We start from the raw sequence: 26,715 nt of genomic DNA on the forward strand, positions 1-26,715 counted from the left end.
TATATCTCTTATGGCCTCACGCGTTGCAGAAAAAAAATCCTGAAAAAATATAAATTGCTTAAAAAAGTAAAATAAATGTAAGGCTGTATTTTTACGTGTAGCCTATTTATATTATTTTACCAAAAAAAACGTATTTTGTCAATAATGTGGTGCTTTGCCTGCGTTTGCACTTGGTGCCGGTTCAATACGAGGGAGTGAAGTGTCTATCCTTAGAAATGGAAGAAGGAGGGAGGGATCGAGGGAGGGAGAGAAAAGCGGCAGAACTGATAGCTCCACGCCATCTGTTTCAGCCAATGCTCAAAAATTACTCAACCGTACCGCCAGACACCGCTTTTTATCCACAGAAAGATCATTGTTAGCGGCTCAAAATAAACAACAGATTGCCCATTAACACTTTCCCCCAAATATCCCCAGATTATAAGCATATTGATGACACTTCTATTGGATCTCTCCTTATGAAAATCTCTCTGTCTCTCTGTCTGCCTCTCTGAGCCACAGGATATTATCGAGATTAATAAAAAAATACAATTTAATGTTATTATTATCATCTTAATCATTAGCATTAATTTTATTATAGCTGCCATTACAAAGAGGTGTTGTTATTTGTATTATTAGTCATAGTTATTTTTGTAATTGTTTAATTTGGTTGATGTCATTGATGTTTTTATGAAATAATATAATTTATAACACTGATTTTGCTGTGATTATCTTAACTCAATTTAAATTAGCCTTTGCACTCTTCTAATATATTCTGTTGTCCTTAGATCATGTGTATTCATGCCCTGATTTATTTTATGAAGTGAAAAAATATCAAACATGTTAGTGTAATTATTTGTGTGAATTAATGTGTGTTTAAGAAGTGTCTTTGTTTTCACTTTATTTCCATCTCATTTCCTTTCAAAGGCCATAATTTATGAGGGTCAAGACAAGAATCCAGAAATGTGCAGAGTTCTTCTTACCCATGAAATTATGTGCAGGTAAGCATTATTTTTTCTTCTTGTCCATTTTGCAGATCCATGCAAAAAGTAATTCCCTCCCCTTCAATACGTTTTGACACTCATGATGTGATGTAGCAATCCAGACTGTCCTGTGGTCCTCCAGCAACCACAGAGAGAGCTGCTGTCATTTCTAACTTTGATATGATGTGATTCAACTTTGATATGAATATGAATATGACAGGGAAAATAACTGTCTTTTCAGTGACTTGAAATTGAGTGTATGATAAACAGTCAGACACAAGGCATGAGTTATGCTTTTACATTTGTATCTTTAATTTTCTTTTCTAAGACATAATTTAAGCCTGTGTTTTCTGTTAAGTTATGCAGAGGCGTTACATGCCATGTGTAATTTCTTTCCTTCATTTTAGCATAGAGTCAGTTCTCGGTTGATCCCACCTGTCAACAATGATCAGCGAGCCTTTTAGCGTCATTTAACCACGTAAATCTCAACCTCTCATATTGCGCTGCTATTCAGCGGTGTCATTGATACTAAAAGGAAAAACGCCTTTTGTTGTTATTGTTGAGCTCAGCATGAGCTTTGTGAACATTGAATTCGGATACTGTCGGTTAACCTCTCCTTTGTTGCACCGGTGCATTGTTCAAGTTACTGCTTGAGAGCAAGTGCAGCATGAGAGCTGAGAATGATTTGTCTTTTTCCATGCATAAACTCATCACTCACGCTCAATTTATACATGCATCCATCACTTATTTGTGACACGTTGAATATGCTCGTGCTCTAGAGGTAATATTTTTTTGTCAAGAGGAAGTGCGTTTTGCTGCTGAATAAAAAACTACTTTAACTGCTGCCTATTATCAGATAAGAAGATATACATAATAAGAACTAGTATAATAAGAATAATATTTTCATGTCTTAACTTATTATATCTTATTTGTTAGGCATGTCATACATATAGTTTTTAAATTATATTCTTGCTGTAATACACTGCGGCACCTTAGCTATAAAACACATCTTTATTACTGCTGCTAGAAAGTCATGTAAATCAGACATATTTAAATAATGTGTGGCTGACTGACAGTAGCTTTGCACAAAATCTTTGTTTTTCCTTCAGCACCATATGGAATAAATCAATCTTATTCACATATGTTTATATGTTTTCATTTCAAATGGAAGCTAGGATGATGTATTTGTTTATTTTTGCAGTTTTGATTCAAGTCCCAATCAAAGTAGTAAAAGTCAGCTAGCTATAGGCTTAGGGTGGAGATGGCTGAAACATGTGGTGGAAGATAGATTAGTGCTTTTGAGGCCATAATTGATAAATGCCCTGCAGAAATATTGGTTGAGGGTGGCACCTTGCATCTCCCTCAGAAATAGCAGCTTGGCAATTAGAGGTAAACAAAAGCTGAAGCTGTGAAAAGTGACTCCCCTGCCTCCTGGCCCAATCCCCACTCCCCTCCCCTCCAACACTAAGCCAAACAACACAACATGTTGTTTTCACCATTTTTATCAGCCATCAGCATCAATGGAATGGATAGATTGAGTGAAGGAAATCTCATGACAATTTCCCCCCCCACTATCAAAACTACTCCTAGGCACTTAATACATGTATGTGATTTTCTGTGCATTATTTATTTATTTTTATTTATTTATTTAGAAAAGTATTGCTTGTTCTCTAACACCCTGTCTGTGTTCCTCTAGCCGATGCTGTGACAAGAAAAGCTGCGGAAACAGGAACGAGACTCCATCAGACCCTGTGATCATTGACAGGTAGGCAGTGTGCAGCTTCTTCTTCTTCTACTACTGTGTTTGTGAACGGGGACTGAGTAAGTGAATGGGTGAGTGTCTGAGTGACTAAATGGATGAGTGACTGAGTGGATGAGCAGGCACATGGATGAACAAATGAGTTCCCTCCCGGTGTGCCAGACGGCCCCGTTGGGCTGACTTGCATCTTATAGCCTCAGTGTGGGAACCGTGGGTGATTCTGTGTGAGTGTCTGAGGGGCGTCTTTCCCAGGTACCTGTGCACCGAGGGGCGGTCACCACCTGGATAGGGTTTGTTCAATCACAGGTGGTTCAATCACTAGAGGATCATGCTGGGAATACACCTAATTAGCTTATAGGCAACTTCACATTTATCTGGCTGGCTTCCCTTCATTGTTTACGACAGTGATGCTTACAGTGTCAATAGTTGTTTTTCATTGACTGTTTCCTTCGCTCAAGTTAGCTGAGAGCTAGATGCCATTACATTTTCGTTTTAGAAGGGATAAACATTTTATGTCTACTGTCTCGTCCGCCACATTTATAGCACCTTCATCACCTTCTAAAGAGGGGGAATAAACGCTCTTCTTTCAAGCATTGACATTTTTCTCACACTGTGAAACTATACGTCCTGGTCAGAGTGCATATGTTTAGGCAGTTTAGTGGATGTGTGTGCGTGGTGGATAGGGTGAGGTAGGGGGTGTAGTTTGAGCGTCGATCTCAATGTAACTCTCGCCACGTAGCAGGGAGAGACAGCAATGCTAATGTTTGACTAGCCGGAATCACTGTTTGCTTAGTGGAGAATGCCTGGTATCTGACAGAGGGGACAACTCTCTTATTAGTAATCAAATAGGGCTGAGCAGTTGTTGCTGCCACTCCACTCCAGCGGCTTCTCATGCATCAGGAAGTAGGAGCTGGCTGCCCTGGGAGCCTGGATGGATTACCAGAGCTACTGCTGTCTGAACTCAAACTCACACAGACACACGTAGATACACACACACACAAACACACAAGCATGCACATCCTCGTAGGCATGCATGGTGCTTGTATGTTTATGCTCGAGAGTCACAGTGCTTACAAAAAAAGTAGAGGTGTTTAGGACTATGTCAGAAGAGTACTTTTTTAGCTGTATCAGATACCAGACAGACTGCTTAATTTATTAGTCAAGTGCATCTGTTAGTGAATGGATAGTGCTAACATTAACATATAACTTGAGACGTCTACTTTGCTTAATTTCCGCCGCTTTCATGTTTGCTTTGTGTCGCTCTGCTGCCTTTTAGTGCTTAGAGTTTCGCACACCATTGTTCTTCAATCTGCAGGACAAAACATGTAACATAAGTACAATAAGCAAAATGAATGCATGGAGAATTAAAGTCAAGAAAGAGGGGTGGGAAAAAAAAGAACAGGGAAAAAAGAAGCGGATGGATATTGTAAGCTCAACTGGCTCTGGGAGGGCTCGGATTTTCATTGTGACGAGTCTGAATAGGAGTAGAGTATCCCTTTCCTTGCACAATGAGCGGCTCTGTTGAAACACAAAAGCATATGTTCCTCATTAGACCCTCCCATTGTCTCCATGTCGTAACTATGAGCCCGTCAGCTCACCCCAACAGACCCACACAGGTTCCCAGTGACTCGCAGAGTGGGGTGCCTGTGAAAGGTTGCAGGGTTTAGCGTGAGTTACGGATATAGCCAGAACACTCTCACTACGCACGATTATTTTCCGCAATTGCTTGACTTTTCACGATGTGCATATGGATAAGCTTTTAGTTAAAGCTTCCATGTTTTACAGGCATTTCTTTTACATCTGTTATTTTCTCATGCACATCATTACAGGCACCTGTGTTGCGGCCGCTGCTGGCAGAAACTGATTATTTCCAATTGAGTAGAACATAGTTGAGTGACATAAACCAAGTTTTGATTGTTGAATCAGGCATGTCTCATCTGTCTACAATTACAGTATGAAAACCAGCTAGCCCTGCCACATTTCCGAGAGAAACAGTAGCATGGCCGAACCTTAAGAAACAGATTTGGAGTGAATCATTGATGGCGTTCATTCCCTGTAACATTTTCCCAGATGGTAAGAGGGGAAAGCGCACACAGCTAGCTGGCATCTAGCAAGACATTAACTGGCGTTCCCATGGATCTGGCATATCCAACGGAGTTTGGGAAACTTATCATTCCAAATGTGTCCTATTTTCCTGCGGTCAAGCCAGACATCTGTTTACCCTATTTTCTCTCAGAGTTTTGATACAGATTTTCAGACAGATTTTTGAAGAGGAAGGGTTCCTCTTAAAAAAGAGTTGGTTAGATATAGGCCCAACAGCTGTCACAAAGTTTCAGCACTGCTTGGTCTTTAAATATTTCAGCACTTACATTTGATGCCCTTGCATTATTCATAATTCTTTTTTGGATGAAGAAAGGCCTGTTTTTGTTGCATTTGGGTGAGTTTTTATGTGTTGTGATTCAAATTTCAACATCGTTTGGGAAAGTCAGTACATATTTTAGTCTATAAAAAAAAGCCTATTGTGTTTCAACAGTGGTCGCATACTTTTTTCCATACAGTTGGAGCTTACATTAAATACAAAAAATACAGTACATTTATCTAGTGACTAATTGTAGCACTTATGCCATGACCACATGGCTTTGCAGTTCAGTATAATCATCTCTCCTTTTTATAAATCCAGCAGTGCTACACATGTCACATTTATAAGTTAATGATGCCTTAAAGTAAGTGGGGGTGTAGGTTTATTCAGTCAGTAATTTGAGTCTTTAGAATTATAGTGATGAGGTACCCAATATCTGATTAGATGGTTTTCCCATTTACAGTGTATGTAGTGTATAGCCAAACATAACTCAATTTGCGATGACTCTCCTGGTCTGGAATCTGTCTTCACTCTCTTGCATATTGACTTTGTCTTCTCTTGTGTGAAAGATTAGATACATTGTTCAGGCTTACACATGGATTTTGTAATAAGACAGCACATGTTGTTGAAAGAGGAGAGAAAATGACTCATTCTGCATGTCAGGGTTCAAAGGTCACTTTTTACTCTGGGAAGCCGGGGCAATTTATGCAAGTGGAATCGAGACGAACAGAGAGAGAATGTGATATCAATGTGTACTCTACCCATATATGAATTTTGGATTTAATTCATGTTCATACAGTTTAACATCTTGTGTCAATTTACGCTGCCATTCACAAACGGATTCTGGACCAGAACTAAACATGTCAGCTCCATTTATTCCAGCGGCTACGGCACTCCCTTTCACTTCCTGTCACAAAGGTCAAAGAGCACTGACCTTTGGAGAGCAGCCCAGCCACTGAATAATTCATGACATTGACTTGTTTTTTCCCTTATTTTTCCCCTTGTCTCTTTTTTTGGTCAGCACACATGGTTGTGCTGTGGGAGGCTTTTATTCATTTAGCTCATTTATAAAGGCCTCACCGCACCTGTTCGTGTGTTAATGTGATTACATTTTGGCCTAATGTAAATTTTGCTTAGCTTTCCGTTATGTCCCTCATTAGTGAGCCTGTATTTTCTAAATGACTTTGCGTTATCGTTCATTTGTGGAACACCTACGAGGTCATTTCCCAGAGTGCACTTGACTTGTTGTCAAGTTGTTTACCAGAAACAAAAGACCGCAGCCTTAGAACGTCTCGCATGTGGTTCCCTCGGCCTTCTAAGAAACAAATCGGGAAATGTGTGTGCTCCCATCTGGTTTTTGCAAAACCGTGATTACCTCCAAAAGCTGAACAAATGCCAGTATTTATAAGGTCAGCCCTTTATGTGGAAATGTGATGTAAATGAGAATCAGCGAAAGGGGACATTAAACAAAATTAAATTCATTGTCTCCTTTAATGTCATTTACATTTTTGGCTAAGCCCTGGACTGTCAAAGAGGATTTCTAAAACCATTTTAATTGCACATCAGCATTGGAAAGGAGGGCGTGTTTTCACCGAGCGGCTGTCTTGATAACCTGCAAAGAGAAGTCTGTTTGTGAACTAAATGCCTTCTTTTCTCTGCATCTGTGGAGGGGCAATTAAGATGGTATTCAGTAGGTAGTGTTAATCTAGCATTGTGCTCCCACCATCCATAATGAAAATGATGCAGCGGGTAGGGTCACTGTTGTTGTGATAGAGCGTTGATTGCTGCAGGTGTTCCTTCTGGGTTTTATACATTATACCATTGAGCCGTGGGACCTGCAATGCTATGTTTTTTTAGGCTTCACAGTGAGTCATTTAAAGCTGTTAACGTGTGTAGGAAATGCTCTCTTTCTATGTTTACACACGCATGCAAACACCTGCACACAGCTTTTTTACACGGCTTAACAATATATCCATCCCAGCATTTTATTTATGGCTGTGTTTGGTGTAATTCATGTGACAGATGTGAGTTTTTGACACCCATTGAGAAATTGGAGAATAAACTGGCCAGCCCTGCCTAAATCGACGTGATGTTTGAGTGAAGCCTGTCTCCTCCCGAGCCAGAGTAGGAAGAGCAGGAAGTGTTGAGAGCAAAAGCTGTACTTGGCAGCTCTCCTTTGGCTTGCACTTGCTGAGAAATGAAACCCAGACCCTCTCTGCTGCACCAGAGCCAGAACGTCCTTCCCATTGCTCCAACATCCAGGATTGGGTAATACTGTTCACTAAGCAAAACATTACCTCAAATTATTCTCGCCCTGTTTTCTATTCCCTCCTCCCTCATGTCGGTTTTATCGCAGTTTGTAAATGTCAAGACACGTACAAAGACGCACAGTATAAATGATATTTTCCAAATTATGCTCACATGTTTGGGTTCACATGAGTGGCGGCTGAACGTAACGTGGTGCCTGACGCTCCCGAGGGACACCCACCTCACTAGGGTAGGATTCCCCAGTGGCATCAGCTAATGGCAAGACTTGACAACAGCAGAGAAGCCGGGGGTGTTGTGTTTTACTAGCGCTGAGCAGGGGTGATGACTTTAACATGTGTGCTCAGAAAGACTGAGATGTTTGTGTGGCGTGTGTGTGTGTGTGTGTGTGTCTGTGTGTGTGTGTGTGTGTGTGTGTGTGTGTGTGTGTGTGTGTGTGCACGTGCGTTTCATGTGTGTCCCTGCGCATGCATACGTTTGCACGCATGTGTGCGTAATCGCGCACTTGTGTGTGTGTGTGCGCGTTCTGCTAAAGAGAGAGGTGTGCACTAAGAAAGAGTGGCGCGGGCCAACAGAGCGACGGATTCGGCTCCAGCTTGACGGCAGTGAAAGACGAAACATGGTTCCACATGTGTTGAGAAAGAGCAGTCCATCTGTCCATGGAGACAGCCCCTCCCCCCTTCACCACCCCCTTCTCTTTCCTCTCTCCTTCTCCTCTTCTCCTTCTCTTGCTCTCCTCTTCCCCCACTCTTTACTCCCCTGGTTCACTGCTGACAGAAACAAGGCCAGAGCCGGGGTGATGGGATGAATGCTGGGCCAAGAGCAACACTCACTGGTCGTTGTATACACACAGTTACATACACACACATGCACACACACACATGCACATGCACATGTTGAAAAGATATAGGAAAATGTTATCAACATTTTTTTCAGTCCATATGTTGTTAAAGTTTACTATCTTCAGTTGCATTCACTGACTTCTTTTAGCGCTGCGTTAATGTGATTTAAATCCGGCTGTGGAGCAATGGAAGTGATTTATTTTTATATTATGAAAGAAAACAATCTATTAAGATTTATTCACTTCTCCCCGACACACTGCTGCAATAAGCCACCATGGTGAAAATGTTACATTATTGAAATTAAATCTGAAGTAAATAAAACATTCCACTCTTTTTAAAATATTTAGCAGCTCTCTTTTATAATTAAACTTTGTGGCTGTTTAGAACACGTTGTTTGGTTTCTTAAAGCATTAATGACGCAAAGGCTTTGTCGAACAGCTCCTGATTCCGTGAATCACATTTAGGTCACTCAGACCAGTGTTATTTCAGCCATTTTTTTTGCTTTTGAAAAAAGGTCTCTTTTCTTTCTCTTGGCATGTTCTCACTCCCATTCAATCCTTATTAGGTTTCCCCTAATTGTCAAACAAACTGTTGGGTCAACCTCAGTCGTATCGGGCCGTAAAACAGCACATTAGGCCCTGGTGAGGGATATATGTGGTATTTCATCGGAGACGGAGTAATGCTGGGGTTTTATGGTTAAGTACCAGTTCACGCCCACGCCATTTGTTTCGCATTAGAGTGGAGGTTTTGTAAATCAGATCAATATGTGCGCTGAGATGTGATTCCTTGTCGGGATCTCCCGAGTCGTTCTTTCCTCAAGTATTTTTCTTAGGGGACTGGTTGTCGATGCACACTCCTCCGCTCCCCCTCCCCTCCCATTCTTCCCTTTTTCCCTACCTCTGTCAGTCCCCTCCCTCCATCGCCACCTCAATCTATTTCCATTTTCTGAATGTAGCAATTTGTAGTGTGACACAGACAAGATTAGGATGGGAAGCAGTCTGAAGATTTCATCGGACATGGTCCTGCTCCCGCTGGTGTGAGGTCACAGGACAAAGATGGGGGAATTCAGGGATAGGGTCATCAGTTACCTCGGGGAAACGAGCTGGTCTGCTGGCTGCTCTGTTGGCCCCAGGGGTGCCTGGGATGTATCGGAGGAGAAGCCCCTGAGAAAGAGCCCTGAACCAGTGTCATTTATTAAAAGTGACAAGTTATTTCTAACTATAGCTCTGTTTTTATTGTTTTACAATGCTGCCATTTGGAACAGTGCCCCTCTCTTCAGGAATCACAAACAAGTGATGAATGAACGGGGTGACCTGCTTTTTAAACATATACACACATGCTCCATGCACTTTGGCCACACATGTGCGCTGTTCAAATTATGTTATGTGTTTTTTTGCGGTGCTCGAATAAAACAAATGTGCGGCTTTAATAAAGATCGACTGCTTGATAAGTGTAATGAAAATATTTCAACATGCACTAGTTTTCTCCAGGACATTTGTTCAGTAAATTAATAACAGCTTACAGTATGAATCTCAAGCTGACCTCGACATAATCAGTACCAGAAGTTCCACAGAACATGACCACACTGTGTTGTGTGTGTGTTAGTGTGTGTTTTGTGTGTGCACAGAGTAGAGCTTCAGCTTCTATTTTAGAGGTTGATTCTGGTGCACTTCTTTTTTTATTCTGGAGTTTCCTTATTTAAAAAAACACAACATTCTCGCTAATGATGAAGTATTTATTCCATGTTTGACCAGTTCTCCTTATTTAGGGTCACAGAGGTACTCTGCTCCCCCTTTTTGTTTTACTGCCTGCCCCAACTGCGTTAATGATATATGACAGAAATTTCCTTGAGCTGGTTCAGTGGCAAGAAAGGTCCTGGCTAGTCTATATCAATCCATCTGACTTATGTTCCCATGTCTTGAATTACCGCTTGATGGAAACCTGCTGCGGGCTTCTCTTGCCAATTGAAATCAGATCTCCTCCACAGCCTGGTGTGATATTGATCCATATTCAACACCCAGGCAGCCGATCGATCAGTATTGATTTACAATAAAAAACACTCCTCTGCTTGTTCAGCACTGCGATCGATACTTTAAAGCAAAGGGGGAAAACATATTTTAAAAGAAAATAAATGGGATTGTGCTTTTTACCATGCGGTGACCAGCTGGAATATATAAAAATGTTAGGAGATGTTTTATTTTCATTAGAGGAGTTTGAATTTAAGTGACCAAACCTTGAACACATCGGCAACCAGTAACCACGTCTGCATAGAGCAATGATCCTGTCCCGCCATGTGAGACAAACCAATAAAAATGGTTTAACGGGATGACACTTCTATAAGGACTCATTTATTGAAGGAGGTGTGTCTGTTTCTGAATTAGTGGCACATCTGCACTGCAATGGGGAGTGCTAAACCTGTCATATCAAATCTATCAGAAAATTGAAACAGAATGCGAAAAGTGGTGGATCAAGCCCAAGCACTTTAGCTTGATTTTGGTGTGTTAACAGGATGACATGATTTCCTGTGGTTTTGATATTAATTTGTCTTGGTATTTGTCCCGCACACACACACACATGCCGGGCCTCTGCCTCCCACACGGCCCTCATTAGGGCCCGGTACAAACTGGAACAGACGTAGGCGACCCAGTCAGCTCTAGTCCAGATCCACTTTCCTCCCTGTCACATCTTAGTCCTAATCTCTCGGACTTCCTCCCCTCTGCCAAATAACCGTTCCCATCCAGCAGGTCCCAGCATTGGCCCAGGCTGCTAACATCTGAAAGTTATTATCCCCAATCTCTGACATCCAGGAGTTTACAGTTATATAATGATGGGGAAAACCACATGTCCCCAGAGGCAGAGAACATTTTTGAGATGCCTCCCCATCTGTTTTGGGGGAGCTGCCCATTTCGGGGCCAAACTCAGAATGTCAGGCAGGTTTTTTTTCGGTAATTTTTATTTTCTACCACTGGAACAGGCCAGTCTGGGAATCATTATATGGGGTGATAAAGCAAATCCAATTGGGTCAGGTTCCCCACCACACAGCGCTGGTGGCACCAGCCCTCCCTGCCTCACTGCTCGTCCCTGACTGTGTAAGTGGTGGTTGTTTGTTTGTCCTAGAGAGGCTGGGCTGGGGGACTAATGCAAGCCCGGGGGCCAGCCAGGTCGGAGGCGACGGTAAACCCGAGCCGCCTGGTGCAGCAGTGCTCCCTCGCTGCTGGCTCGGCCTTGTTTGGACTGCAGCTCCAGTTTGCTTTCTTAGAGGGAAGCTGAGCCTCCGTAATCATTGAGCCTTTCGCTCGGGTGGGGAACGCAGCCGAGACCAGAGGGAGTGATGACATAGGTCCGCTGAGGCCTGGCCCGGTCCACCCCTGCTGCTCTTAGCATATTTATTTTCTCTTCTCATTGTAAGGTTTAAGTCACACCATATTATGTTCGGACCTTATGCACGTGCATAGGCACTCCGATGTGATGAGGTGCACAGCGTACAGCTGTAGGCTTTGTTTTTACTAATAACGCCGGGGATTAGTGACTCGCTGACCTCAGTGTAATCTTTATTAGTCTGTAAACTATATACTCTAGTTATGAAGCCGCTCTACCTGAAGTGAGAGCGGTGACACAGAGTGAGACATGCAGTGCGGGACAAGGGGGAAACTAACCAAATGACATGCTATTATTCAATCAGTGTGTACCCGATTATGTTATGAGTTGATGAATCTATGTTTTTGTTAAAGTGTTGCAAAATCGTACAGATTTGGATAATTTAAGGCTAACCATCTTGCCCCCCTGGGCACTCCTCAAAAATGTTTTATTCAACATCACCACTCTGTTCTGTTTTGTTACGTTATTGAAATGGGTTGTCGATTCGAATAGAGTCAACCTGGTGGGCCAATCTCATTGTAGCCAGTGGAGAGTGAAAGCCATCTCAGCAGCATAGCCTCACCAGAACACACACAGAGATTGGACGAGGGGGGCAGTGAGAGCGAGAGTGCCTTCTCCAGATGGAGATCCCAGATATGGGGGAAAATGTCCGGGCCATTTTCCAGGGTTTCCATAATGGGAATCTACCCCGTGCTTGCTTTTTAAGTTGTGCACACAAGGAGGAGTGAGGAGAGAGATGGAGAGCAGAGGAGATAAGGGCAGGCGAGGCGAGAGATGGACAACCTGTACGGCGTCACCTCTCTGTTGTAAGTGTCAAGCAGACCCTGTCGGAGAAATCACAGGTCATGTGGATAGATGATTGTCAAAGCGCCACGTTGATATAAGGGCTTTCTTTTTTTATTTGAGCCACGGAGGCACATGATAAGATTTGTTTTTGTTTTCTGTTGGAGAGGGAGAAAGTATGGCGTTCAGGTCAGGAAGGTCGACTCTGGGGGTCACGGGGTCACAGCCTTTTTGGTACCTGAGTAACCTCACACGGCTAAGCCATTTCTCAGGCTTCCTGAAATGATGGTGGGGTGTGGAGAGGAGGGGGTTGGTTGACGGGGGTGGGCAGGAGAGTGATCTATCAGCGGCAGCGGCAGACATGCAGACAGAATGGCAGCTACTGCAGCTAAACAGAGTGAGACAGATAGGCAGAAGTCTCTCATACGTAACACCAGGAGCTTTAAGACGACAGCGCTGAGTGTTATGGATGCTTGACATTGACCCCTTATACAGACATAGAGTATTTATCAAGGTTGTAGTAGAATAGTGTATTTGTTTGTAAATTATTTAGTTCACTATAGGTGAGATGTTACTTTCCTCGCTTGCCATTTTCGTGAAATAAGAACAATGTGTTATTATTCTGCCTTTTGCTCGACTTGTTAGATATTTTCGACAAGACTTGGAATTAAGGTGATCATATTTTGAAAACTGTCAGCTCTATCAATTCAAATCTACTTTAAAAAGCGGAGAGGAAAAAAGCTCTGAAGCTTACATTTGTCTCGAAGAGAAATATTTGTGTACAGATAGGCCTGTCATTCTGTGAAACAACATTCATGATTCTTTTATTGGTGCTCAGCCATCACCCCCTCTCTTCCTCTGTGGAAAAAAGGGTTAGTCTACAAAGTGGCTTTTTGCCGTTTGAGAGAAGTAAACTTCATCAGGTCGACGGTGAGGTGTGCTTCACATGTCACTCAGTCGAGCTCCCTCCTAATGAAATGCTGCATACAGATTTCTGCCTGCGGGCTCCGGGGGATAAGACCGTGGTAACAGAATGAAACAAACCCCTTCCCATTCCCTTCACTCTCACACACTCAAACACGCACAAAAACATACACAGACAAACACACATTCATCCAGCAGCACACACACACGCACACACACATTTGCTGGAGAGCATCCATGTGAGGAGATCCAAATCTGCAATTTATTCAAATATTGATATTTCTACTTGTCAGGAGAAAGGTGCCTTGAAATTTCCTCTGAGTACTCCTGTCAAAAAAATAGCAGGAAATATGTCAGATAATTCATAAATGGAGTTCAGCGCTGCAAAGTCAGTTGGGAACAGCAAAAAATATATATGCTTGTCAATGAAGAATAGGAGCAATATTACAGAGCCTGCTGCTCATTCTTCCATCATGTCAAGCAAACAGCTTTTGCAGGCACATAAGTGTATGTATCAGTCCGTGTGTATATTTGTGTATGTGCGTGTATATTTGTATATGTCCTCGTGTATGTACATGTGTATGTATATTTATGCATGTGAATGTGTGTGTGCTTTGGCTATGTTGTGACTCCTACTTAGATGTGTTTGTTATCTTTCTCCATCAAGACACCCCATTTCCCATCTCGAGGCAGCCAATGGGAATGTGTCTTTTTTTGCAAAGGTCCGTAACCGGACGCTGGCCTCCATGTGGTTTGAATTAGGGCCCCTGAAACTGTGAAGGACGCCTCGAATGACGTGAGGCACTTGCAAACCAAATTCCATTCTGCTGAATGGTGGAGAAAAGAGCTCTCCGGAATCCTCAGAGATTTTTTGGCCCAGGCCCGCCAGCGATTAAAACAGGGCGGAAACCAATAACTCAATGAATAATGGGGCAACGTCCCATGAAATCTCTCACTGCTCTGTCACACCCTCATTCAAACCCAAATCAACTCAAACTCTGCTGATTAGTCTTTTTTCCAAAGAGAAAAAACGAAGAAAAAATCGGACAAAAGTCTTGTTCTTTCCTCCCTTTTTATTGAACATAACTTTCAACACTCTGAGGAAATAGGCCCTCTCTCCCCTGCTTCCTCCCAGTCTCAGTTACCTCCATTTTGACAAAGTGTGAGCTTCCCGATGATGCATCGCTTGACCATGTTGTGCCAAGGCAAGACAGAATAGGACTCCACGTATCTCCTGCGGTCATGTGATGCCATAGTTCATAGCAGTTGATGAGATGCAGTTTGGCACAGCTTGAGACCCATCTGGGAGATGCAGATACGCAGACAGGAGAAGTATTTTACAGCAATGCATCTGCGCGCTTGAAGAGCTATTTAGCATATGCTGCTATACGAGAGAATTTGCTTTGCTGTTGCCAGCTGCAGATTAGTCTTCATTTCTCCAAAATCCGACAGAACAGCTGATGCATAGTCGTAGTTGGCTAGCATCGTGCAAATTAATTTTTTATGTTAATGCAGTATGTTATTTCATATTTTACTGAATTACTTCTGCATTACTTTGAAATATTCTGTTAAAATAACACAAGAAAAACAAACTCTGTTTCCAGTTGTTTTGTATCAACAATGTCAAGCAGTGCAGTAATGCTGCTGCCAGCACTGGCCGGTTTGTTTCTGTTAGCTCTAGCAGAAGTCAAAGCCCATGCTGCTGCTCTAACTCAAGTGGCTGATATGTTAGGCCATCTAGGGCATGGCAGGCGGTTGACAGTCCATGCAGCCTGTCTACCCACAGGACATCTCCACACAGTGTGTCCACAGTGGGGCCAGTGCTGTCATCTGGGCCCACTATGGACCACTGCTCTGCTGACAGTGAGAGGGTAAACGTTTACCACCTCAATCCCCCATTAACTCAGTAAAGGCGCTTCGATCCTCTGTGAAAATAATGATATTGATTGGAGCTTGGCTCTACAAACGAAATGGTTGCAACTAAAAGAGGGATGGGCCCCTGCATTAGAATATGGGATTTTCAAGGATAAAAGAGTGTTTGGATCTTGTTATATTTTTCCTCTCCTCCATCTCCCTCTAGCTTTCCCCCATCTCCTTGTCTCCTCTCTTTCTGCATTTGTATGTGTGCGTATGTAGTGTGAGAGCCTGCGTGTCTCCTAAGATTACCCTCCGCTATCCCCGCAATCAAACAACAAATGACAACATCATTGCTCAGGCCTTTCAAAATACGACACAAAAAGTGTGTTGTAGCTACATTAACTTGCAACAACCCCCTAATAGACCCTTGTGGGTTTTGTATCACTCCCCCTCTCTCTCCTCTCTTCTCTCTGCAAGGCTGTCACATATCCACCCCCCTCACAGTGCGAGCCTCCGAGCCTCGGTGGAGATCAGGAGCTCCCTGTCGGAGGTGCTTTGTCACGTAGCCCAGGGAGCGTGGAACTCACCCAGAGCTGTTGAACAAACACAAGCACAGGGGCTGTCAATAGCAGCTCCGCAAACTAATTGCCTGTCAAATGAACCACCCTCGTTAAGCTGCCCTCACACACACACAGTCGTGCGTGCACTGTGACATTCATACGCTCACACACACACACAGGCACACACACCCACACACGAAGCCGATTTGATTCAAAGAGTAGTGATACCTTGTTAGAAGAAAAGACACACGAGTGGCACTTCTCTGTTCACCGCCTTGTTTCTGCAATCGTTACCGGCGTGTGTAGTGCAGTCACCGTGAGATTCCCATTTTGTTATATTATGAGGGGCAACATAGCATTCTATGGTATATCTGATGTAATCCAAACACATCCCACACGCCATACAGTGTATCAGCTGGCGTAATATTTCAGTTTTTAAAAACACTCATTAGATGGTAGCAGAGCTCCATACGCCAAATGTTATTGTTTTTGTGTTTGTTTTGCTTTTTTTTTCTGTAGTCATTAGGCGGTAGCAGTGGAGTGCCCAGCGCCTTGTCTGGGTGCCTGTAACAGTGCTGTCGGATTGACACAGCTGGGGAGAGCAGCTTGAGGCTGCACGCTCAGGAATACACAGGGGTGTTCAAAGCCCCTCTCTGAATCCTGATCAGAGCGCTGCCCCGGCCAACTGATGGCCTATTAAATATACATGCGCAGAGGTCAGAGCTGGAGGTCCCGGCTTCCTCCCAGCCATGTGCACTTAAGCGGAAGGGCTGGGCAACAATAAAACCTCCTCTCGCTCCAGCGAGCTCTCCCCTGACACCCTCACCTCCAGTGTGTACGTCAAGTACAGTGCTCACCTAGCGCTATATTACAACTGCCTTTGTGAAAAGGCCAAATGATGCATTTTTTACATGGTTATTATATATTTATATTCAATAACACCAAGGACCACTCTTGCGTCTGTCTGTCTCCCGTTTCTTTCCTATTGTCACTGATAAATAGCCTTGCTCGATACACGGGTACACAGAGTTTGAAGTGAGTTCACATCCCTCGCCTTTGTAGTTCGCCTGAGATTGAGACAAGAAGGTAGAGGGAAGAGCCCCATAATGGCCAGTCATGATTAACATATTCAGAGTGACACTCTCTCTGTGTTCCTTCGTTAAGCCCGGTCTGTCTGACTAATGAAGTGGAGCGGCAGTTTATCAATTAACCCAGCACTGAGCCATTTGTGCTGGGGATAACACTCGCACTGGGTGTCACGGTGATCCAGTTTGGTGGCCTTTAACCTCTGTAAGTGTCCAACAAGGCAAGACTGTGTGACAATGACAGCAAGACACACAAGTCCACCAGTGGAAATCCGCTAAACAGGATTTGCGCCTGCTGCTCGTCGGCGAAATGCTGAGAAAAGGGTTTCGATTGATTGGGTAATAGGATCATGAAAAAAGAATCTCTACAAACTAACATTGGGGGTTTTCAGCATTCTCAGACTTGGCATAGATCATAGCAAACAACTTAGTGCTGTCTCTATTAAAACAAGCCCTCCCCTGCCATTATCTTTCCCCCCACTGCTCCTTCCTCCATTTCACATTGTTTGTGTTCATTAAGACATGGGCGACCTGCCTTATCCACACATCAGACCTAGCTCTCAAGAGTAATTGCGATGGTCTCGCAGAGGATAATGTGGTTTAAACTCAGTATAGCCTGTCTATTAGGAGAGACATGATGGCAACCACAAATAATAAAGAACTATTTATTCCTCTCTCTGTGACGCTAACTAGGTAACATATCAAGCCAGCCCCACTAAGGGTCTCTCTTACTGTCAGATATGGCACCCTTCATCCATTCCCAATGGCCCTTGCCTCGACATCTCTTCTCTTCATTTTCTACATGAGCTTGGTCATAAATGCACACACACCTCATATATATTTGATGGTTAATATTTATCCTCGCTAGGGAAGTGCACTTTACATGTGGTAACATACGATTACCTGCAATTCTTATAGCAAAGAAACAAAATCGATATGGATATATAATTCATGACGGAGGGGCTATCAGTTTTTATGGCTCTCTATCCAGGCTCATTAAAGTTTTATCGTAATTGACTGCAAGCAAGAGTTTTTAAGGCATGTTTCTCCCTCACTTTCTACCTTAAATAATTAAGTAAAGTTTAATTGGTTGTGTTTTGAAGCACCTAGTGGATGATAGGAGTCTCCCACATTCAAAACCATCAATTATAGAGCGATATGTTATGCATTAACCTGTCAGTTTGTTCATTTGTTAAGGCAGGAAAGTATGGTCCCATCCCCCAAATCACAGCCTGAAATCGAATAAATGGCCGGGCCCTTCAGAAAATTCCTTTTCATGTCTTTCATTGCTGTGTTAATGTAGTGACATGACGCTGTCACTCAGATTGCTCCCATCCACCGCCAGCCCCGAATCGACTCCGCTGATTGGTGGTCAACTTGTTCTCTTGAAGGGAGATTGACAGACGGAAAATTGCACTCTCAGATTTCACCCTTCATTCGTTGCAGTTGTTCTTCCACTCGTCAACTCTCCGCCATGCCTGAGACAGACAGAGGCTTTATCCATTAGCTGTTGGCTTGGCGGGTGGGTGGGCAGATTGAGGCTGGATGGAGGAGGAGATGGGGGTGGGAAGACAATCCTACATTTGAGCACTCTGAGGGAAAATCAATCATGTCATCATAAGTGAGAAGTATGGATGAATTTCATCAGCTGGTTCCTGTCCTGTTCACGCCGCTGGCTTCCTGACTGGCCTGTCCCTCTGATTGGCATCCTCAATGACCCTTAAATCCGAAAAGAGAGGAGATTTTGAAAACACTATAATAAGAGAAATCGGACAGTAGTTTCAGGGTCACATTTCCCACTTTTCCTGCTGCTGCACTGTGGGAAACCTCAAGTGGTTTCTCTTGACAAAGTGGTAATAGATTTACAATATGATGTTGTGCCAAACCAGCATTAGGCAGTTTTGTAAGAAAATGTTTCTCAACAATTTTCCGTCTACAGCAGATATGATGAAGTGTTATAAAGGGCAGCAGCACTCTGCCACTGAACATTTTTTTAAATAATTTCCCCTATCATCTCACAAGGTCACCGATGAGCACTAAAAGCATCAGAGGTATAGGGTGTGAAGCAATCAAAAATGGATGAAAGTGAAGACATGGAAATCACAGATGAGAAATTGACAGCCGTTTACAGCCTTGTTGTTGATGTGAGTGACGGAGCGAGGGAGAAAGTGAGAGGGAATGAGTGAGGAGAGTGAAAAAGGCAGAGTTAAAGTGGTGATAAATTTAATGGAAAAATCAAATACAAAACAAATTCATTCCTCTAAACTTGATGCTTCAGTCGTTCTTTTCTTGGCCTGTGCTAAGCCTTAGAATAAACTGTCACTCCTTATCGATCGCATCTGAATTGTTACCGAGATTTCTGAAAAGTAGTCTTGACACACACCCGGCGAATAGTAATCTTACGAGATGAGAACATCCAGACTGAACAGCTAACACCCCTGACTTAAAATAAAAGAGGCTTTTCTTTCCTCCCTTTTTCAAATCCAAGCTAATACACCATGGTGAATTACAAATTCAGTGATAAATATGTTGCTGTGAAAGATGTGCCCTTGTTGGATTTTATTGTTTTTGCTGGTAACTGTGTATGAATGGGAGGTGGAGTTGAGGGGGGGTGGGGGTGGGGGGGGGCAGCTTAGTATTTTGTCATGGGGAATGTTTATAAACAGCAGCTGAGCATGAAATGTTTGTACACGATTTGTATGCCATTTGTGATGGAGATGACATGATCGAAAAATCAATTCACTTCACGTTTGATTTCCAGCGAGCGGTTAAATGAGTGCTGTCGACAGCACCGACTGAAATTCATGTATCATGGTATGGTTCATTATATTCCGATGGTGTATTAATTATGGCTATAGATAGAGAGCTCTGCTGTGAGCGGTAGCCTAGCTGCTGTGTGCCAGGGGGAGCTAGCCTGAGGAGGAAAGCTCTCCTTGTATCCACTCATCCCTCAGCTGACAGGCTTGCTCCAGGAGAAAAGGATTTCTCCGGATTGAGTGCCATTTTCTCTTCTTTAACAAGGAAATTAGTGTGTAAAGGAGATCTGTCAGGATAAAGTGCAGCTTGACTGCTGCTGCCCTCCCCTCCTCTCCGTCTTTCTTTCCCGCCCTTCCCTCCTTTCCTCATCCTGTAACTCGCTCTCCTCCTCTCTTGCTTTCCTCTCCCTTTCGTTCCCTTCTCCCCCACTCAATGGCTCCCTCAGGGGATCTTCTTTGAGCATTAGCAGAACACATCCAATGTCCCAGCTACATGATTTCATGATATGATTTGTACCGGGGATTTGCAATAATCCGCAAATAAAGTTGAAAGTGAATGACTCTCAATAAGAGACGCAGACAAGCAAGACCAAACCTTTTAAGATTTTCTTTATCTTTAATGGCATGAAAAATGAATTTGTTTTGCATTAGATCACAACAATTTAGCAATGGCCTGAGTATGTTGTTTTGTCTTTGGGTTTTATGATCATGATTAATTCCTGCACAGGAACCTCGCTGATATACATAATGCATCATTTGCTCATTTAAATGTTCAGTTCCTCTGCAGTTGCAGAGAGCTTGGTAGCTCATTACCCATTACCCATGTGTGCCTGGGCTTTGGAGCCAGATATTCACTTGTAGTCAAATATACAGTATCAGCTGCTTTAGCAGGATATCACAAATTGACAATGGAATTAAACTCAGGTGTCATCTCCACCACTCCACCTTCATCCACCTCATGTTAGTTAGTCCCTTTATTTTGCTCCACCATTAGTGAGAACTAACTTTTCACCTCAACTAGACAGACAGGGATGAGACCTGCTGGCACATTTTAATAAGTCTGCTTCAAAGGTGTTGGGTGAGGATAGAAAATCAAAACATCCCAGGTTAATTTGAAATGTACTCTGCATCTGTGATGGGAAACAGCCTCACAGGTAAGTAAGGGAGACAATTAGGGAATATCCGTAAGTGCAGGAGCTGCATACTAAAAAACGCAAATCACTATTTCCCCATCTGGCCCCTACTGTGCCGAGAACTGCAGCTGAGGTCCGATTTCACCCGTCAATCACGGCCGCTTCGCTGTGGGGTGTGTGTCCTGGTGAGAGAGCCTACCCCCAAGTCATTAGCACACACAGTCAAACTGTACTGAGAACTGCCCTGCACCGCTCCGCTCTGCACCACGGTTTAAATATCCCCAGCCTGTGACAGGATCAGTTTAGCGATCTGTAGGATTGATCTCCTCTTTAAAGTTTTGCCTGAGGCGACTCTAATTGGGAACGAGGCTGCCTCCCACTCCCCTCACTCCCTTAACTGTCAGTCTTGGCTTTGTTTACTGAGGACATGCCCAAACCTATTTACTCAATAATGAGGAGACGTGGTGGGGATGCTGCTGATCACATTGAGGCCCCCAGCGGGACTTCTGCATGCTGGGAAGGGCGGGGAACATCATTTTAGACTTTTTAAGATAGTGAAAGTTAGCCTACGCCGTCAATATGATGTAGAGCAGTGAATATGTGTCCTCCTTATTTTCTCATATGGATCTCCTTTATTTGCAGAACACTTGTCAACCTTTGGGAATTCTTTGTTTTCTCCCTGTCATATCATTAGCTAAAATAGAACAGCGTTTAAAAGACAAAGCACACAAGTCGTACCATGTTACGCTTGTAAAACACCCTCCATATGCTTTAAGCCATCTATAAAGAATGAAAGCAGACTGAGAGCCCACTCCAAACATTGAGGTATCGCCAGTGTCTTGCTGTGGAGTGGACTATTCATGACTGGAGGGCTTTGGCCTATTGGGCCATTTCCTTTTTCTCTCATAGTGCATTCCTCAGATTCCCACTCTCATTTAGGTTGTTTTCATTTGCACGGACTGACAAAGCCTTTGGTGTGGATAGCAAGGCTATAGAGTCCATTGATGCCCATTGGGATTATGAATGATGAAGTGGAGAAGCGGCCGCTATCAGAGGGACACAACACTGCTCTTAATAGAAAAGCATTTAGAAAGGCAGCAGGGAGGGGGTGTTGGTGCTGGGGGCTTTCTGACACTCGACTGATAAGAGGCAGCTCTTCAGAGGTGGTAGTGTGTACAATGAAACACGCTGATGGGGATACAATGACACACATGTTGCGTCTGACAGGCGGTGATTTAGACGTGGGGTAGAAAGAAAAAAAAACCTGGACCACACAACAGAGAGTTTCATGACGCTATATTCTCGCTACAGAATTTTCTTGTAAAGCAGCCTGTGCATGTTTCGACTTATTGGTCTGATTTGCGGGAAAATGCATTGTCATTACTCATATCCGGCCGTGACAGATTGGAGAGAAGCTGGGAAAGGGAGAGAGAGGAGTTGGTAGTGTAGTGGCACGGGAGTGAAAGAGAGATATGCAGAACGGGAGAGCTGTCAGTTTGAGGAATGAGCTTGATAAGAGGAAGGGACTCGGCAGATGGGCAGAAAAAACCGGCAGCACACTTCTCAATTAAACATGTAAATACCAAAAGCAGGCAGCGACGGAGATGAGAAAGTTAAATAAACACAGCACCGTGCTGTGATTACAAGCTCAAAACACCACCACCTTTGCCACTTTTTTTCTTTTAGTTCCTGCAACTCCACGGAAGTCTTTAATCCAGCTAAACTTCTGCTTCAACACATTATATATTACCTTGTTCTTGTTCTTGTTTTCATCATCTCCTGTGGCTAAATTGATTCATGCAGAGTCAGATTCTTTCGGAAGTTGCATGCCCACCAGGAAATTTTGATATAGATCTAATTGAGCTATTCATCCATTCACTTTGTCCTTTGTTAGAATTTCTCTATTGAAATATTTGTTATAATAATTGTTGTCCATCATTTTTACATACGTGCCCCCCCCCAACGTGCACCCTGCTGTGAACTACAGGGAGTATCTTAAATACTTCTGTAGGCAGTGTCCCTGACATTAATAACAATGAGCTTGGCATAACCACAGTACATTCTTAGGGAAGATTCACAGTTTGACATTCAGCCCAGATGCTATCGTGGAGCCTCAGTGTTTAAAACCGCAGAGAAGACAGACATCTGTCACTTGTTACCTTTGAAGTGAATAAGAGAGGGACGCAGAAAAACACAGTGGACAAAAGGCCATTCTGACCACAGACCCTCAGTGTTTACAAACGGAAAGGGAGAGTGACAGGAGAAACTCAAGATGAATGGATCACTGCTGTTGATCTCTCCTTCTCATTCCATGTGCTAAGTTATTCCGTGGCTGCTACCCCAGTGGGGGGTGGAGGGAAACAGGAAGTTGAGAGAGGCAGGCAGAACGCCTCAAGGACTCTGGAGGAGCAGAGCACCGCAGCCTGCATGGGAAAAAAAAACGTACTGTACACTTCTCTAACCTGAGGTATCAAACATTACAAATGTGAACATAATTCACCTTTTAATGAGCAGATGATGCTATATTAAGGCAATATTTGCAATAGTGTTGATTTGCCATGTTGAAATAACAGGATCTGTTGCGTTAGCTATTATTTTCTGTAGAGTGTGGATTTAAGAATAAGTGTATTTTGATATAATTATTAGAACAATGGCCGCATTCATTTGTCGTCTGTCATGTCTCCTCAGACCTGTTTCTATTTCAGGTTGCACGTCAAGTGAGAGCAGCTATATCTGGCTGGCAATTAAGCTGGTCCTGCCTCCCCTTGATGCTTGATTAGTCCGATTGATGGAGGAGGCCATATGTGGCGGTGTCAAAACTTGGCAGCCAGGCTCCATCCTCTCAAATGAGAGGCAGGCAATAAAGAGGCAGGCTGCCCAGAGTGGGTGCACGTATGTGAGGCCTGCAGCACCATGATTCGGGCCCCCTGATATGTAGAATTTTCTCTGGGGGTCTTTCGGGCCACTGACCACTCCAGCCAAGTTCTGGTCGGGGCAGAGGTGGCCACCGGCTAGGGGTGTCACTGTACCAAGCCCTCTGGGGCACAAGCTCCAGGCAAAGCGTGGGGGAGTGTGTGGTGGTGGAAGGGGGGGGGGGGGGGGGGGGGGAGTGGTAGATGGGGGGGTTGGGAGGTTTAGAAAGCTGAAAGATATGGCCCCCTTCCCAATCTCGCTCGGAGACAACAAAAAGGGAATGCTTGAGAAGGGGAAGCAGCGGGAGGAGAGCACAAAGACAAAGGCGCGGGCAAGGTCAGTCTAGCTAATGGGCCTGAGCCGTAGGCTGCCTGGGGCTAGGCACACTTCTGTTCTCTCTCACACACTGGGCCTTCAAAGACCCTTCAGTCCACCCCTCTCCTCTCTTCCTCCATCTCTTCCACTCCTCTTTTACTCTTTTCCCCACTTCCACTGGTGACACTTCCTCCCTTCAAAAGACTCTGCACAGGTGCCTTAAAGAAACCTTTTCTACAAACACCTCCAAAATACTTCCTTGTTACTCACTCACATCAACAATTGTGATGAATGATCCAAACAGAAACTATTTCCACACTTCCAAAAAGAGAGATATTTGGATGGAGAATTCTTCAGCTGTATTTGCTGTCAATCAACCGTCATTAGGTCCAAGGTGGGTTCCCTGGAAGTGCTAAGAGGAACTGTTGGAAATGAGGAGGAGGTGGAGTGTTGTTGTCAGGTTGGCTGGCTGGCGTTGCTTGGCTCCACTCGAGGGCTCCTTTAATGTGCAGCGGAGTAGAATAAGTGAGTGGCTGTGGGCACCAGCTGAGCTCACTCTCGTCTTCGCCTGGTAGCTGAGGGGTGAGCCGCTGCCACCTGACACTGGGCACACGGCTCAGGGCTCCTCTTGGCAACGTGGCACAGCACACATGTCCCCTCATTTGGATGGAGATTCAGACACAACACACAAAAGCTTTACCCCCCAGTCCTCCTCCCCCTCCTCCTCCTCCTCCTCCTCCTCCTCCTCCTCCTCCTCCCTCACTCTTTTTCCCCTCCTGTTTTTTTCTCTCCTTCCTTTACTTTTTGACGGGATCATAATAATCTGGGTATCTTCTTGATCATGCCCCATGTTTTTTTCTTCTCCGTTCTCCCTCATCTTCTTGGAGACGAGTTTGAAATTGCCTGCGTCAGGACTTTGCTAATTAAAGTCATACTTTCAAAAATGCCATAATAACTGTTAATTAGCTTGATGCTATTTTCAGCATAATTTGCTAATTAGTGGAAAACCTGTACAGCGTTTCTCTCTAATTACAGTATGGCTCCGCACGGCGCATCTGTGCCTTGACTCCAAATGATACCATTACAAAGTCCCGTATTACGCATTCTCTCAAAACAGTTAATTGCCTCCACAGATAGTGAGATACTTCAGTCAGCTGATTTTTTATGGTAATAAATGGACAGGCACAGACACAAACCTCCCTGGTTCATATTTATGAAATATGAAAAAGGAAAACAAGCTCCTTATGAGATGCACGGGGTTAGTGTTGGAATATAATCTGACTGGCTCTGTGATGATTTTGTGTGCTCATGCGTTGAGTTGCCGATACTTTTAATGAAGTTTCATTTATTCTATGTTATAACCTTTGAGCGAGTTAGTCATTACGTTGTAATTAAAGCGAAAGATGTAGACAGAAACGACATCAACCTTATAAAATGTTAAGGCAAAGATCTGACAGGGTGTGCTTTCGGAGGTGGCTGTCATGTAAATACAACTAGCAACATAATGTGGCCATGCCATCGCTTATTACTGAGACGGTAACTACCTTGTCGCTCCAACAGCTATTTTTTTATGTAGTGTAGCAAGGGGAGAGAATTATGGACATGACCACAGGTTGACCCTAATACATGTGTATACTAGACACAAATTATGGCTCATTAAGTGTGGTGAGAAGCGTGATTGGCATGACCTGTGACCTCAGAACGTCAGCTGTGCCCATCCTCCGCTTTGCCCCGCTTTTGACAGCCACCAGTCTGACAGGGCTAGCATCGGCGCCGGCTAATTAATGCACCACTTCAGAGACCCTTTCATTTATGGCTTCTGAAAGGCATTATTAAATTAATTAAACCACCAAGAGTTAGTCATTATGAAATCAGGAGGTTTACATGGATGACAGCGTTTATGAATTAAACATCCCCAAAGTTCCTCGCAGGAGATACCCCGAGCTGCGTGTGGGTACCTAGCGCGACAGATGTTTGCCCCCCCCCTTCCTCAAGCTAACCTGTATTGCAAGCGATTTAGGTCTCATTTGGGGGTTTGAAAACTGAAAGCTGGAGAGAAAGAGGTTCAGGGTAGCTAATGAGCAGAGAAAGAGAGGGGAAAAGGAGGTCACTAGCTCTGTTCATCTGTAGACAGTACAGATGGTTCTTTTTTATACGATACAACAATGGCGTACATCAATTTGTTGATCGCTAATAGATAGCTACTCTCTGATGAATTGCAGACTGGGATCAGTTGTCTGTGGGTTTTAGCTGAGAACTCTACATTTATAGCCTGGAAACATTTACAAAAGCTGTGTGCTGTTTTTAACTCATCATGTGATGTGAAAACTACAAATGGTTCACAAGATAAATCCCATAAACTTGGGCTTAGCTGGAGAGCAGAGGGCAGAGATGAGTAGCTCACTCAGGAGCCTTGACGATAGACTCCTTTTCATCTGCGGACTGAGATTCACAGATTATCTCAAGAGGCTCTCTATCTCTGTCCTCGTCTCTATTTCTCTTTTTCTGTTTCTCCACCCTCCCTCTCGCGCCCCTCGATTCAGGAAGTTTGCCAGCTACTGTCTTTGTTTACAATGCCAAGGGAAAATGTCAGAGCCGTTGAGAAAAATATCCTTAGAATCTTTTTTTTCATCTTCTTAATCTAACAGTTTACTGAACTTGATAAGTGTCCTATCAACATGCTAATCAAATTACTTCGGAACCAAAATTGACAGTTTTCATTAATTATACAAGATTATTCTAATTGCAATTCAAATTTATTCATTCCGAACAGAAGGTATTCAGTAATATTTTACAAAATTTGCATATTAAATGGAGGGAGTTGTGC

General features: G+C 43.6%; 1 protein-coding gene across 4 annotated transcripts in view; it reads left to right on the forward strand.

The window, feature by feature from the left end:
- LOC307044483 (transcription factor COE3) overlaps positions 1 to 26,715 on the forward strand; it is a 67,217-nt gene that overhangs the window by 2,781 nt on the left and 37,721 nt on the right. For all 4 annotated transcript variants that reach the window (XM_079689760.1, XM_079689762.1, XM_079689761.1 and 1 more), the window contains exons 5-6: positions 904 to 977; positions 2,656 to 2,724. In XM_079689760.1, coding sequence (XP_079545886.1) covers positions 904 to 977; positions 2,656 to 2,724 — 143 coding nt within the window. The remainder of the gene's footprint in view (positions 1 to 903; positions 978 to 2,655; positions 2,725 to 26,715) is intronic.

Source organism: Notothenia rossii, assembly GCF_949606895.1.
Source record: "Notothenia rossii genome assembly, chromosome: 6".
NCBI lineage: Eukaryota > Metazoa > Chordata > Actinopteri > Perciformes > Nototheniidae > Notothenia > Notothenia rossii.